The sequence below is a fragment of the Hippopotamus amphibius genome, chromosome 17 (assembly GCF_030028045.1).
Source record: "Hippopotamus amphibius kiboko isolate mHipAmp2 chromosome 17, mHipAmp2.hap2, whole genome shotgun sequence".
In the NCBI taxonomy this organism is placed as follows: domain Eukaryota; kingdom Metazoa; phylum Chordata; class Mammalia; order Artiodactyla; family Hippopotamidae; genus Hippopotamus; species Hippopotamus amphibius.
The window spans coordinates 50,753,226-50,769,889 of NC_080202.1; the positions used below are offsets into that span (position 1 = coordinate 50,753,226).

A 16,664-nucleotide genomic window follows, 5' to 3' on the forward strand; every position below is an offset into this window, starting at 1 on the left:
GCCCTTTACTTTTATTTTAAAGTGGCTACCAGAAAATTTAAGATTACCTGTGTGGTTTGCATTATGTTTCTGATGAAGTGTATGCCTTCTAACTCTATCACTATACCACACTTTATTTTTTCATTCAACTCTTGGTGCACACTGAGACTTTTCTAGTTTTTAGTTATTAAAAACAATACTGCTTTGAACATGCTTGTGTTTGTACATATTTGCCTGAGTTTCTCTAGGATGTAACAGGGATATAAAATTGTTTTCCTAAGGTGTGCTGTTTCAAGTTTGTCTAGTCTCCACCCATTCACTTCCACCAAAATCTCCAGGAATGCTAGAAAAGATATAACTTAAAAATTACCACCTTAGCTCAATGCGTGGAAACAGCTCCACAAATGCTCCCCTACCAGAAATGTCCTGGAACTGCCTACAGGGTGAACGGTTGTAACCGTGTGGTAGGAGCAGCCTACAGCACACATCAACCCCACATCTTTCCTCCTTGATCCAGGCAGCAAAAGTGTCCTCCTCCAGGTAGCAGCAATTGCTGTCAGGAAGGAGGCAAGGTCCCAGGACCCTGGAAGAAAGGTATGCACTCCCTGACTAGCCACCAGAAGGCACCTTCCACCTCTGCCTTATTCTCAGGGGAACCCATTGGGAGTAACAAGCCCCAGCAGCTCATTTCACTTCTCCCCTAAAGCTGGGAAACAAAAGCAGTAGAATCGCAACTACAAAGATGAACTGCACTCAGGAATGACCAAACAATGTGAGAAAGCCAACTCCATCAAGGACAGAAAACAAAAACAAACATAAGAGCTTATAGCCACTCCTTCTTGCAAGAGCACCAGAATTACAACTAAATGCTGTCCAATCATCGACAGAAAGACACTGGAACTCACCAAAAAAAAAAAAACCCCACATGCAGAGACAAAGGAGAAGCTGCAATGAGACAGTAGGAGGGGACACAGTCGCCTTGAAATCAAATCCCATAAATGCTGGGTGGGTGTCTCACAAACTGGAGGACAGTTATACTGCACAAGTCCACCCACTAAAGTGAGGGTTCTGAGCCCCATGTCAGGCTTCCCCACATGGGAGTCCAGCAACGGGAGGAGGAAACCCATACAACCAGACTTTGAAAGCCAGTGGGATTTGGTTGCAGGACCTCCACAGGACTGGGGAAAACAGAGACACCACTCTTGGAGGGCACACAGGAAAGTGTGCTCACCAGGACCCAGGGGGAAGGAGTAGTGACCCCATAGGAGATTGAACCAGACCTACCTGCTGGTGTTTGAGGGTTGCCTGCAGAGGTGGGGGGCAGCTGTGGCTCACCAAGGAGACAGGGGCACTGGCAGCAGGGGTTCTGGAAAGTGCACATTGGCATGAACCCTCCCAGAGTCCACCATTAGCCCCACCAAAGAGCCTGTAAGCTCCAGTGCTAAGTAGCCTCAGGCCAAACAACCAACAAGGTGTGAACACTGCCCACCAAATCAGATTAAAGTCTTACTGAGCTCTGCCCACCTAGCCCTATCCACCATCAGTCCCTCCCATCAGGGAGCACCCCCAGGCCTCCTAGATAGCTTCCTTCACAAGAGGGCAGACAGCAGTATCAAGCAGTATCAGTAGTATTTTCTCTTGTGGAACTGAAAACCACAGCCACAGAAAGATAGAGAAAATGAAAAAGCAGAGGACTTTGTACCAGATGAAGGGACAGAATAAAAACCCAGGAAAACAACTAAATGAAGAGGAGATAGGCGCCCTTACAGAAAAAGATTCAGAATAATGATGGTGAAGATGATTCAGGACTTTGAAAAAAGACTGGATGCAAAGATCGAAAAGTTTACTAAAGACCTAGAAGAATTAAAGAACAAACAAACAGACATATGCAACACAATAACTGAAATGAAAAATACGCTAGAAGGAACCAACAGCAGATTAACTGAGGCAGAACGGCAAATAAGTGACCTGGAAGACAGAATGGTGAATATCACTGTTGTGGAAAAGAATAAGGAAAAAGGAATGAAAAGAGCTGAAGACAGCCTAAGATACCTCTGGGACAATGTTAAACGCACCAACATTCTCATTGTAGGGGTCCCAGAAGGAGAAGAGAGAGAGAAAGGACCGGAGAAAATACTGGAAGGGATTCCAGTTGAAAACTTCCCTAACATGGGAAAGGAAACAGCTACCCAAGTCCAGGAAGCGCAGAGAGTCCCAGGCAGGATAAATCCAAGGAGAAACACGCCAAGACATATAGAAGTCAAATTGACAAACAGTAAAGACAGAGAAATATTATTAAAAGCAACAAGGGAAAAACAACAAATAACATACAAGGGAACTCCCATAAGGTTAACAGCTGATTTCTCAGCAGAAACTCTGCAAGCCAGAAGGGAGTGGCATGATATATTTCAAGTGATGAAAGGGAAGAACCTGCAACCAAGAATACTCTGCGCAGCAAGGATCTCATTCAGATTTGACAGAGAAATCAAAAGCTTTACAGACAAGCAACAGCTAAGAGAATTCAGCACCACCAAACCAGCCCTACAACAAATGCTAAAGGAAGTTCTGTAAGTGGGAAACATAAGAGAAGAAAAGGAACTACAAAAACAGAAACAAAATAATTAAGAAAATGGTAGTAGGAACATACATATCAATAATTACCTTGAATGTAAATAGACTAAATGCACCAACCAAAAGACACAGACTAGCTGAATGGATACAACAAGACCCATATATATGCTGTCTACAAGAGACCCACTTGGGACCTAGGGACACATACAGACTGAAAGTGAGGGGATGGAAAAAGGTATTCCATGCAAATGAAAATCAGAAGAAAGCTGGAGTAGCAAGAGTCACATCAGAGAAAATAGACTTTAAAATAAAAAATGTTACAAGAGACAAGAAAGGACATTACATAAAGATCAAGGGATCCATCCAAGAAGAGGAGATAACAATTATAAATATATATGCACCCAATATAGGAGCACCTCAATCCATAAGGCAAATGCTAACAACTATGAAAGAGGAAATGCAAGGCAGAAATAGAGACACAAGTGTAGAGAACAAACACATGGACACCAAGTGGGTAAAGTGTGGAGGGTTGGGGGGGAATGAATTGGGAGACTGGGACACCAAATTGTACACTCTAAATATATGCTGTTTATTTTCTGTTTAAAAAAAAAAAAAGAAAGCTTTCACAGGTTAGTGATAAATTTACTACTAAACTGAGGGCCCCAGGGCTCAACAATAATTTTTATTTTTCTATCATGTTTTCCCAATATCCTACTGCTAGATCTAATGGAAAGTTTTATCTTGGGTTACATAAATTTAAATTTGGTAAAAAGAAGCAAAAATAAAACAATACAAAATATACCTACAGGACTAAATGTAAGTTAGAAATCCTACATTCTGTAGAGCTTTCCTTCCTAATATAATGTTTCCCTGCGTGAAACTCGAGGCAGGCACAATAAATGGCACTGTGAATTTTTGAATAATTGAGGTAACATTGTCAACGATTACATTATTAACAAAGTCATGTAACACTTTCTTACGACATTATATTAGCTATCTAGGTGGATTAATGGAACAGTATAGAAGTGATTTTTTTTCTCAGCATTTAAAAAGAACTTTTGTCTATTAGTATTGAAGAAACAATTAAAGTTCTAATTTCCCCCCAGACTGTGTAGTAGATGCAGACTGCATCATGCTTTTGCTAGTCAACCTAAATTTGGAATCATCACTAATATATATAACTATTTCTAACTTTCTAAAGGTGAAAAGATCGGTATCAACAACCTGGACAATGTGCTAAGTAATAAGGGAACTGAACTTCCAGACACAGAATATACAGAGCTGGTGAAAGCACTGCCAGTTAGTGGTAAGCCTAAAAAATGCTGCTGCAACCTTCCTAACAACTAGAGCTTGTAAGCCTGGGAGGGAAATTCTAAAGTTTTAGAATTTAATGCCTAAGGATTGTTGCAAAATTTGAACTCTGGGTTATTTTTAAGAACCTGCCACCCAAATTGAAGGATATTCTAAAAAATACATGGCTTGTATGCATCAAAAATGTGAAAATCATGACGGAAAAGGAATGAGGAATTTTCCCAGATTGAAGAATAAAGAGACATGACAAATTGATGCTTAATTGCTAAAGATGACATTAATGGAACAACTAGTAACATTTGAGTAAATTCTGTAGATTAGTTAGATGTGCTATATCAGTGATAATCTTCTAATTTGGGTAATTGTACTGTGGCTATGTAAGAGAATGATGTATGTATGTGTGTATACATATATGTGTGTGTGTGTATATATATGTATGTATATGCATATATATTTAAGATAATGCACACTAAAGTATTTAGTGGTTAAGGGCATCATGCCTGCAAGTCACTCACAAACATTCAGAAAAAAAAATAATAACATGCACCTACAGAGAGGACGATAAAACAAGTATGGTAAAATGTTAACATTTGGAAAATCCGGGTGAAGACTATGTGAGAATTCTTTGTACCATTTTTGCCACTTTCTAAAATCATATCAAAAAGCTAAAATAAAAAGACTCTGTCAGTGGCATATAGATATAGGTTTGAGAATCACTGAAATCTCCAGTGAAAAGCTGCCATGGTAAGGTAAGCAATGATTTTGGTCTTTCACTTGTCTTATTTTTTAGATCCCATAATAAGTAAAAACATACAGTATTTGTCTTTCTGTTTGACTTACTTCATGAAGCATAATACTCTCCAGGTTCATTTATGTTGCTGCAGATGGCAAAATTTTATTCTATTTTATGGCTGAGTAATATTCCACTGTGTATACCACATCTTTATCCATTCACCTATTGAAGGACACAGGTTGATTCCATATCTTGCCTATTATAAGTAATGGAAATATGAACATTCTGGTGCATCTATCTTTTTGAGTTAATGTTTTTATTTTCTTCAGATATGTATCCAGGAGTGGATTGCTGGATCATATGGTAGTTTTATTTTTAATTTTTTTAAGGAATCTCTGTACTATTTTCCATAGTGGATATACCAATTTACATTCCCATCAACAGTGTACCAGGGTTCCCTTTTCTCCACATCCTCACCAACATTTTTTATTTGTTGTTTTTTAATAATAGCCATTCTGTCAGGTGTGAAGTGATATTTCATTGTGATCTTAATTTGCATTTTCCTGATGATTAGTAATGTTGAGTATTTCAGTGTGGCTGTTGGCCTATAGTATATCTTCTTTGGATAAAAATACCCAGTCAGGGACTTCCTAGATGGTGCAGTGGTTAAGAATCTGCCTACCAATGGAGGCGACACAGGTTCAAGCCCTGCTGCAGGAAGATTCCACGTGTCATGGAGCAACTAAGCCCGTGTGCCACAACTACTGAGCCTGTGCTCTAGAGCCCATGAGCCACAGCTATTGAGCCCATGTGCCACAACTACTGAAGCCAACGTGCCTAGAGCCCGTACTCGCATCAAGAGAAGCCACTGCAATGAGAAACCCATGCACCGCAGCAAAGAGTAGCCCCTGCTAGCGGCAGCTAGAGAAAGTCCTTGTACAGCAACGAAGACCCAATGCAGCCAATAAATACATAAATAAAACATGTCTTTCCTCTAAAAAACAAAAAACAAAAAACCTAGTCAGGTCATTTGTCCACTTTTTGATTTTTGATATCGAGTTGTATGAGCTGTTTATATTTTGGATATTAACCCCTTACCAGACATATCATTTGCAGATATCTTCTCCCATTCAATAGGTTGTCTTTTCATTTTGTCGATGGTTTCCTTCACTGTGCAAAAGTTTTTAAGTTTCATTCGGTCCAATATGTTTATTTTTGCTTTTGTTCCCCTTGCTTGAGGAGACTGATCCAAAAAATATTGCTAAGACTTACACTCTGCCGGTGTTTTCTTCCAGGAGTTTTATGGTTTCCAGTCTTACATTTAGCCCTTTAATCCATTTTGAGTTTATTTTTGTAAATGGTGTGAGAAAATGTTCTACTTTAATTCTTTTACATGTATCTGTCCAGTTTTCCCAATACCACTTATTGAAGAGGCTGTCTTTCCCCCATTGTATATTTTTGCCTCCTTTGTTGGAGATGAATTAACCATATGTGTGTGGGCTTATTTCTAGCTCTCTATTCCATTCCATTGATCTATATGTCTGTTTCTGTGCCAGTACCATACTATTTTGATTACTCTAGCTTTGTAGTATAGCCTGAAGTCAGGGAGTGTGATAGCTCCAGCTTTGTTCTTTTTCCTCAAGGTTGCTTTGGTTATTTGGGGTCTTTTGTGGTTCCGTATGAATTTTAGGGTTATTTGCTCTAGTTCTGTGAAAAATAGCATGGGAATTTTGATAGGGATTTAATTAAATCTGTAGATTGCTTTGGGTACTACATTCATTTTAACAATATTAATTCTTCCAATCCATAAACAAGGGATATATTTCCATTTCTTTGTATCATCTTCAGTTTCCTTCATCAATGTTTTATAGATTTCAGAGTAAGGGTCTTTCACCTCTCTGGTTAAGTTTATATCAAAGCACTTTAGTATCTTTATGTGATTACAAATTGGATTGTTTTCTTGCTTTCTCTTTTTGATAGTTCATTGTGATTATATAGAAAACCAACAGATTTCTGAATCTTATTCTTTATCCTGCAACTTTATTCGATTCATTTATTAGTTTTAATAGTTTTTTGATAGAGACTTTAGGGTTTTCTATATGACGTATTATGTCATCTGCAAATAGTGACAGTTTTACTTCTTCATTCCTAATTTGGATGGTTTCTATTTCTTTTTCTTCTCTGATTGCTGTAGCTAGGGCTTCCAACAGTATGTCCAATAGAAATGGTGAGAGTGGGCATTCTTATTTTGTTCCTGAATTTGGAGGAAAAGCTTTCAGCTTTTCACCATTGAGTATGATGTTAGCTGTGAGCTGTACGTGGCCCTTATTATAGTTGAGATATGTTCCCTATATACAAACTTCATGATGAATGGGTATTGAATTTTTTCAAATGCTTTTTCTGCATCTGTGTTTTTTAAGCTCTTTATTGGAGTATAGTTGCTTTCACTGTTGTGCCAGTTTCTGCTGTACAACAAAGTGAATCAGCTGTATTTATACATATATACCCATATCCCCTCCCTCCCATGTCTCCTTCCCACCCTCCCTATCCCACTCCTCTAAGTGATCACCAATCATCGAGTTGATGTCCCTGTGTTATGCAGCAGCTTCCCACTAGCTATCTAATGTACATTTAGTAGTGTATTATGTCAATGCTACTCTCTCACTTCGTCCCAGCTTCCCCTACACCCCCTACCCCATGTCCTCAAGTCTATTCTCTACATCTGCATCTTTATTCTTGCCCTGTCACTTGGTTCATCAGTACCATTTTTTTTAGATTCCATATATATGAATTAGCATACAGTATTTGTTTTTCTCTAAATTACTTCACTCTGTATGACAGACTGTAGATCCATCCACCTTCTGCATCTGTTGAGAGTACCATGTGGTTTTCATCCTTCATTTTGTTAATACGGTGTATCATATTGATTGATTTGCAGATATTGAACCATCCTTGCATCCCTAGGATAAATCCCACTTCATTGTGTTGTATGAGCGGTTTTATATATTGTTGAATTTGGGTTGCTAATATTTTGTTGAGGATTTTTACATCTATATTCACCAGAGATATTGACCTACAATTTTCCTTCTTTCTTTCTTTTTCCTTTTTTTTTGTAGTGTCTTTGTCTGGTTTTGGTATCAGGGTAACTGTGGCCTTGTAAAATGAGTTTAACAGTGTTTGCTCCTGTTCAATTTTGGGGGATAGTTTGGGAAGGAAAGGGATTAAGTCTTCATTATGTTTGGCAGAATTTCCCTGTGAAGCCATCTGGTCCTGGACTTTTGTTTCTTGTGAGTTTTTTGATTATTGATTCAATTTCACTACTAGTGATCAGTCTGTTCAGATTATTTCTTTCTGAATCAGTATTGGAAGAGTGTATGTTTCTAGGAATTTTTCTATTTCTTCTAGGTTGTCCAATTTTCTGGCATATAACTGTTTGTAGTGTTCTCTTATGATTGTATCTATGTGATATCAGTTGTAATTTCTCCTCTTTCGTTTCTTATTTTGTTAGTTTGGGTCCTCTCTCTTTCTTAATGAGCCTGGATACATGGTTATCAATTTTGCTTATCTTTTCAAAAAAACCCAGCTCCTGTTTTCATTGAGCTTTTCTATTGCTTCTTTGTCTCTGTTTTATTTATTTCTGCTCTGATTTTTATTATTTCCTTTCTTCTGCTGACTTTAAGGATTGTTCTTCTTTTTCTAATTGCTTTAGATGGTGGGTTAGGTCGTTTATTTGAAATGTTTCTTTTTTCTTGAGGTAAGCCTGTATCACTCTAAACTTCCCTCTTAGAACTGCTTTGTACTGTGTCCCATAGATTTTGGAAAGTTGTGTTTTTATTTTCACTTGTCTCAGATATTTTATGATTTTCTCTCTTTTTTTTTTTAAGCTCTATCTTGGAGTATAATTGCTTTACACTGTTGTGTCAGTTTCTGCTGTACAACAAAGTGAGTCAGCTGTATTTATACATATATCCCCATATCCCCTCCCTCCTGCCACTCCTTCCCACCCTCCCTATCTCACCCCTCTAAGTCATCACCCATTATCGAGTTGATCTCCCTGTGTAATGCAGCAGCTTCCCACTAGCTATCTATTTTACATATGGTAGTGTATATATGTCAGTGCTACTCTCTCACTTCATCCCAGCTTCCCCTTCGCCCCACCCTCTCCATGTCCTCAAGTTCGTTCTCTGCATCTGCATCTTTATTCTTGCCCTGCCACTGGGTTCATAAGTACTATTTTTTAGATTCCATATATATGCGTTAGCATACAGTATTTGTTTTTCTCTTTCTGGCTTACTTTGCTCTGTATAACAGACTCTAGGTCCATCCACCTCACTCCAAATAACTCAATTTCATTACCTTTTATGGCTGAGTAATATTCCATTGTATATATATGCCACATTTTCTTTATCTATTCATCTGTTGATGGGCATTTAGGTTGCTTCTATGTCCTGGCTATTGTAAATATATGATTTTCCCTTTGATTTCTTTGTTGACCCATTGGTATTTTTAGTAACATGTTGTTTAGTCTCCATGTGTCTATATTTCTTTCCATTTTTCTTCTGTAATTGATTCTGGTTTTATACCATTGTAGCAGAAAGGTGCTTGCTAAAATTTCTATCCTCTTAAATTTGTTCTGACATGTTTTGTGGCCTATCCTAGAGAACGTTCCATGTACACTTGAAAAAAATGTGTATTCTGCTGCTTTTGGATGAATGTCCTGTACATATCTATTAAATCTAACTGGTCTAATGTGTCATTTAAGGCTACTGTTTTCTTATTGATTTTCTGTCTGGGTAATCTGTTCATCAATGTGAAGGAGAAAAAGATGGCGGCGAAGTAGAGGGACATGGAATGCATCCCTCTCCACAGCTGCATTAGGAATGCACCGAAGGACGCAATAATTCCCAAAGAGAACCGGCTGAACACCAGCAGACGACCTCAGACACCAGAAAGGACTGCAAGGATCCTGACATAACTGGTAGGGAGGCATCTACAATGGCTCAAAGAGGGTGACGCGGCAGAGCTGTGGCAGACGGGAGGGAGTGAGAAACATACGGAGGGTCCGAACTCCGAACCACAGCTCAGTGTTCCCAGACCAAGACGTCGATTCACAGCTGAACAGAGGGTCCAGGAGTGGGAGCGTGGGAACTAGAGAGATGGTTCAGGGTGAGAAAAATTGTTGCCAGTAAGGTGACAGACTGGGACGACAGGAGGGAAGAGGTCTGCAGCGAGGAGTACCTGCCCCTGAGAGCTGCCCGGCCATGATGGCAGCTGGATGCTGCGGGCTCATGAGCGGGGGGGAGGAGCTGCGGGCATAGCCTCTCTCTCTCTTTCGGTGCCTGCAGTGGGCAGTGGAGAGCCGCCCTGTGGGCCACCTAAGGCGCTCAGGGATAACAAGTACCCTCAGGCACTCAGGCGGGGCTAGATTAAAACCCCTTGGAATGCCGGCAGCAGGGAGGCTGCCGAGAAAAAAAAAAAAACCTGAGAGAGACCCAACTCTGAGACTTTCTGTTTACACCTGAGCCACCGGCGTCCCTCTGCAATAGGCATCTCCAAGCCCGACTGAAACAACAGTGCGCCACTGCTCACTCACTCCCAGGGAATAGAGCCACTATTGTACCCTCGCCCTCCCCACAGACCGACACTTCCAGACGAACAATAAAGGAAGCTCTGCTGGTCACAGATTAATGCAAAAAAACCCAAGGCAAGTAGAAGGACACTTACAGCTGAGACTGTAAGGAAACAGAAATATTAGTATCAATCCTATGGAGCTGGTGCATTCTGGAATCAGTTCTGGATTTTTTTTTTTCCTTTATTAATTACGATCTTAGTCCTAAGGGATCTACAAGTTTTATAACATAATTTTTTAATGCTATTTTTTATTCTATTTTTTTTTTTTGCCTTTTTATATACTTCTATTTCTAGCTAAGTTTTTGGTAGTACAGACAATATATCTCTCATACTTTCCTTTCATCCCTATCTTTTATACATTTCTATTCCTTTCTTTTTATTTGCATATTTCCAATCACACTACACTCTTCTATTCCCCTTTCTTCCACCCATTTTTAGTTTATTTTATCTTAACATACTTATAAGCAACACTATCGATCTGCTCAGACTCCTTGCTCTATTCTCCAGATGACGCACCGCCTTGATATTTAATATTAGGTTTTTCTCTTTATCTTAGTTCTTAGTACAATTGTCTAATTTCATTCTGAGAATCTCCATTCTCTCTGGTGGTACTCTAGCTCTTTTCTATATTTGATTCTAGCTTACAAAATCTCCCTGGATTAGTGTTTGTATGTGTAAGGTGTTATTTGTTTGTTTGCTTTTGCTTTTCTCTCTGATTTGTTCTGTTTCAGTTGTCAATTTCTGTTGGGTTTCTCTTTGAATATCTGATAGCATACTGGGGTTCTGTCAGGTCTTTCCAGAGCCTTATGTCCTAATGGATTCAGTAGTTGTGTGTCTTATACATGTATGTGTTTCCTAGACTTAGTATTTCTTTAACCCAACACTTGGACATTAGTCTGAGGCTTGGACAGTCTTCTGTAAACATCTCTATCGCCAGGACCAGCAACCCCAAAAGTTTGCACAACCATGAGGAAACAAAGAAACACCATGCAGGCAAAGGAGCAGGAAAAGAACCCACAAGACCAAATAAATGAAGAGGAAAGAGGAAAAATGCCTGAAAAAGAATTCAGAGTAATGATAGTAAAAATGATCCAAAATCACAATAACAAAATAGAGAAGGTACAAGAAACAGTTCATAAGAAGTCAGAAAAACAAACAGCAATGGATAACAAAATAACTGAAATTAAAAATACTCTAGATGCTATAACCAGCAGAATGACTGAGGCAGAAGAACGAATAAGTGAGTTGGAAGACAGAATGGGGGAAATAACTGCCACAGAGCAGGAAAAAGAAAAAAGAGTAAAAAGAATAGAAGACATTCTCAGAGACCTCAGCGGTAACATTAAGCATAGCAACATTCGCATTTTAGGCATCCCAGAAGAAGAAGAAAAAAAGAAAGGGTCTGAGAAAATATTTGAAGAGGTTATAGTGGAAAACTTCCCCAACATGGGAAAGGAAACAATTAACCAAGTCCAAGAAGCACAGAGAGTCCCATACAGAATAAACCCAAGGAGAAATACACCAAGGCACATATTAATCAAACTAATGACAATTCAACACAAAGAAAAAATATTAAAACCAGCAAGAGAAAAGCAACAAATAACATATAAGGGAAAACCCATAAGGATAACAGCTGACCTTTCCACAGAAACTCTGCAGGCCAGAAGGGAATGGCAGGATATACTGCAAGTCCTGAAAGAGAGAAACCTATGGCCAAGAATACTCTACCCAGCAAGAATCTCACTCAGATTTGAGGGAGAAATCAAAAGCTTTCCAGACAAGCAAAAGTTAAGAGAATGCAGCACCACCAAACCAGCCTTACAACAAGTGCTAAAGGAATTTCTCTAAGTAGGAAACACAAGAAAAGGAAAACACCTACAAATACAAACCCAAAACAATTAAGAAAATGGTCATTGGAACACACGTGTCAATAATCACCTTAAATGTAAATGGATTAAATGCTCCAACCAGAAGACACAGACTGGCTGAATGGATACAAAAACAAGACCCTTCTATATGCTGCCTCCAAGAAACCCACTTCAGACCAAGGGATACATATAGACTGAAAGTAAAGGGATGGAAAAAGATATTCCATGCAAATGGAAGTCAAAAGAAAGCTGGAGTAGCAATACTCATATCAGACAAATTAGACTTGAAAGTAAAGACTATTACAAGAGACAAGGAAGGACACTACATAATGATCAAGGGATCCATTCAAGAACATATCACAATGGTGAATATCTATGTTCCCAGCATGGGAGCACCTCAATACATAAGGCAAATGCTAACAGTTACAAAAGGGGACATCGACAGTAACACAATAATAGTGGGAGGCTTGAACACCCCACTTACATCAATGGACAGATCATCCAAACAGAAAATAAAGACACACAAGCTCTAAATGACACATTAGACCATCTTGACTTAAGTGATATTTATAGGACATTCCATCCAAAAACGACAGAATACACTTTCTTCTCAAGTGCACACGGAACATTTTCCAGGATAGATCACACCTTGGGTCACAAATCAAACCTTGGCAAATTCAAGAAAATTGAAATCATATCAAGCATCTTCTCAGACCACAACGCCATGAGACTAGATATCAATTACAGGAAGAAAACTGAAAAAAATACAAACACATGGAGACTAAACAATTCAGTATTAAACAACCAAGAAATCACTAAAGAAATCAAAGAGGGAATCAAAAAATATCTAGAAACAAATGACAATGAAAACACAACAACCCAAAACTTATGGGACACAGCAAAAGCAGTTCTAAGAGGGAAGTTTATAGCAATACAGTCCTACCTTAAGAAACAAGAAAATTATCAAATAAACAACCTAACCTTACACCTAAAATAATTAGAAAAAGAAGAACAAAGAAACCCCAAAGTGAGCAGAAGGAAAGAAATCATAAAGATCAGAGCAGAAATAAATGAAAAAGAAAGGAAGGAAGCAATAGCAAAAATTAATAAAACTAAAAGCTGGTTCTTTGAGAAGATTAACAAACTTGATAAACCATTAGCCAGACTCATCAAGATAAAAAGGGAGAAGATGCAAATCAACAGAATTAGAAATGAAAAAGGAGAAGGAACAACGGACACCTCAGAAATACAAAAGATCATGAGAGACTACTACAAGCAACTATATGCCAATAAATTGGATAACCTGGAAGAAATGGATAAATTCTCAGAAAAGTACAATCTTCCAAGACTGAACCAGGAAGAAATAGAAACTGAACAGACCAGTCACAAGTACGGAAATTGAGGCAGTGATTAAAAATCTCCCAGCACACAAAAGCCCAGGACCAGATGGATTCATGGGCAAACTCTATCAAACATTATTTATTTATTTATTTATTTATTTTTTATCAAACATTTAGAGACGAGCTAACACCTATCCTTCTCAAACTCTTCCAAAATATTGCAGGAGGCAGAACACTCCCAAACTCATTCTACGAGGCTGCCATCACCCTGAAACCAAAACCAGGCAAAGATGTCACAAAAAAAGAAAATTACACACCAATATCACTGATGAATATAGGTGCAAAAATCCTCAACAAAATACTAGCTGACAGAATCCAACAGCACATTAAAAAAATCATACACCATGATCAAGTGGGGTTTCTCCCTGGGATGCAAGGATTCTTCAGTATACGCAAATCAATCAACGTGATACATCATGTCAACAAATTGAAGGATAAAAACCATATGATCATCTCAATAGATGCAGAAAAAGCTTTTGACAAAGTTCAACATCCATTTATGATAAAAGCTCTCCAGAAAATGGGCATAGAAGGAAATTACCTCAACATAATAAAAGCCATATATGAGAAACCAGAAGTCAACATCGTTCTAAATGGGGGAAAACTGAAAGAATTCCCTCTAAGAACAGGAACAAGACAAGGGTGTCCACTCTCACCATAATTATTCAACATAGTTTTGGAAGTTTTAGCCACAGCAATCAGAGAAGAAAAAGAAATAAAAGGAATCCAAATTAGAAAAGAAGTCAAATTGTCACTCTTTGCAGATGACATGATATTATATATAGAAAACCCTAAAGACTCTACCAGAAAACTGCTAGCACTAATTGATGAGTTTAGTAAAGTAGCAGGATACAAAATTAATGCACAGAAATCTCTTGCATTCCTATACACTAACAACAGAAGAGCAGAAAGAGAAATTAAGGAAACTCTCCCATTCACCACTGCAACAAAAAGAATAAAATACCTAGGAATAAACCTGCCTAAGGAGGCAAAAGATCTGTATGCAGAAAACTTTAAGACATTGAGGAAAGAAATCAAAGATGACACAAACAGATGGAAGGACATACCATGTTCCTGGATTGGAAGAATCAACTTAGTGAAAATGACTGTACTACCCAAAGCATTTTACAGATTCAATGCAATCCCAATCAAATTACCAATGGCATTTTTCACAGAACTAGAGCAAGAAATCTTATGATTTGTATGGAAACGCAAAAGACCCCGAATAACCAAAGCAATCTTGAGAAGGAAAAATGGAGTTGGTGGAATCAGGCTCCCTGACTTCAAACTATACTACAAGGCCATAGTGATCAAGACAGTACGGTACTGGCACAAAAAGAGAAAGGAAGATCAATGGAATAGAATAGAGAACTCAGAAGTAAGCCCAAACACATATGGGCAGCTTATCTTTGACAAAGGAGGCAAGAATATACAATGGAAAAAAGACAGCCTCTTCAATAAGTGGTGCTGGGAAAATTGGACAGCAACATGTAAAAGAATGAAATTAGAACACTTCCTAACACCATACACAAATATAAACTCCAAATGGATTAAAGACCTACATGTAAGGCTAGACACTATAAAACTCCTAGAGGAAAACTTAGGCAGAACACTCTATGGCATCCATCAAAGCAAGATCCTTTTTGACCCATCTCCTAGAATCATGGAAATAAAATCAAGAATCAACAAATGGCACCTCATGAAACTTAAAAGCTTTTGCACAGCGAAAGAAACCATAAACAAGACTAGAAGGCAACCCTCAGAATGGGAAAAAATAGTTGCCTATGAAACAACAGACAAAGGATTAACCTCGAAAATACACAAGCAGCTCATGCAGCTTAATACCAAAAAAGCAAATAACCCAATCCACAAAAGGGCAGAAGACCTAAATAGACATTTCTCCAAAGAAGACATACAGATGGCCAACAAACACATGAAAAGATGCTGAACATCACTCATCATCAGAGAAATGCAAGTCAAAGCCTCAATGAGGTATCACCTCACAGCGATCAGAATGGCCATCATCACAAAATCTGGAAACAGCAAATGTTGGAGAGGGTGTGGAGAAAAGGGAACTCTCCTGCACTGTTGGTGGGAATGTAAGTTGGTCCAGCCACTATGGAAAACAATTTGGAGGTTCCTTAAAAAACTACAAATAGAACTACCATATGATCCAGTAATCCCACTCCTGGGCATATACCCAAAGAAAACCATAATCCCAAAAGAAACATGTACCATAATGTTTATTGCAGCACTATTTACAATAGCCAGGACATGGAAGCAACCTAAATGCCCATCAGCAAATGAATGGATAAAGAATTTGTGGCATATACATACAATGGAATATTACTCAGCTATAAAAAGGGATGAGATGGAGCTATATGTCATGAGGTGGATAGACCTAGAGTCTGTCATACAGAGTGAACTAAGTCAGAAAGAGAAAGACAAATATTGTATGCTAACTCACATATACGAAATCTAAAAGTGGTACTGATGAATTCAGTGATAAGAACAAGGACACAGATGTAGAGAATGGACTGGAGAACTCGAGATTTGGGAGGGGGCGTGGGGTGAAGGGGAAGCTGAGATGAAGCGAGAGAGTAGCACAGACGTATATATACTACCAACTGTAAAATAGATAGCCAGTGGGAAGTTGTTGTATAACAAGGGGAATTCAACTCAAGGATGGAAGATGCCTTAGAGGACTGGGACGGGGAGGGTGGGGGGACTTGAGGGAGGGTGGGGGGGTAGTCGAGGGAGGGAGGGAATACAGGGATATGTGTATAAAAACAGATGATTGAACTTGGTGTACCCCCCAAAAATAATAAATAACTAAATAAAATTTTTTAAAAACTCTAAAAAAAAAAATCTGTTCATCAGTGCAAGTGGATTGTTAAAGTCCCCTACTTTTATTGTGTTATTGTCAATTTCTCTCTTTATGTTTGTTAATATTTACTTTATATATTTAGGTGCTCCTATGCTAGGTTCACATATGTTTATGAATGTTATATCCTCTTTTTGTATTGATCCCTTTGTCATGATATAATCCCTTTCTTTTTCTTTTGTTATAGATTTTGGTTCAAAGTCTACATTGTCTGATATGAGTGTTCTACTCTTCTTTCTTTCTGTTTCCATTTGCATAGAATACTTTTCTTCCCAACCATCCCCCCA

General features: G+C 38.4%; 2 protein-coding genes across 2 annotated transcripts in view; one reads left to right on the forward strand and one right to left on the reverse strand.

The window, feature by feature from the left end:
- The window catches only part of LOC130840246 (leucine-rich repeat-containing protein 37A-like), a 43,323-nt gene extending 39,788 nt beyond the window's left edge, over nt 1-3,535 (reverse strand). Inside the window, 1 exon segment of the mRNA XM_057715547.1 lies at nt 3,531-3,535. Coding sequence (XP_057571530.1) covers nt 3,531-3,535 — 5 coding nt within the window.
- The window catches only part of LOC130839625 (RAD52 motif-containing protein 1-like), an 82,491-nt gene that overhangs the window by 60,124 nt on the left and 5,703 nt on the right, over nt 1-16,664 (forward strand). The window lies entirely within an intron of this gene.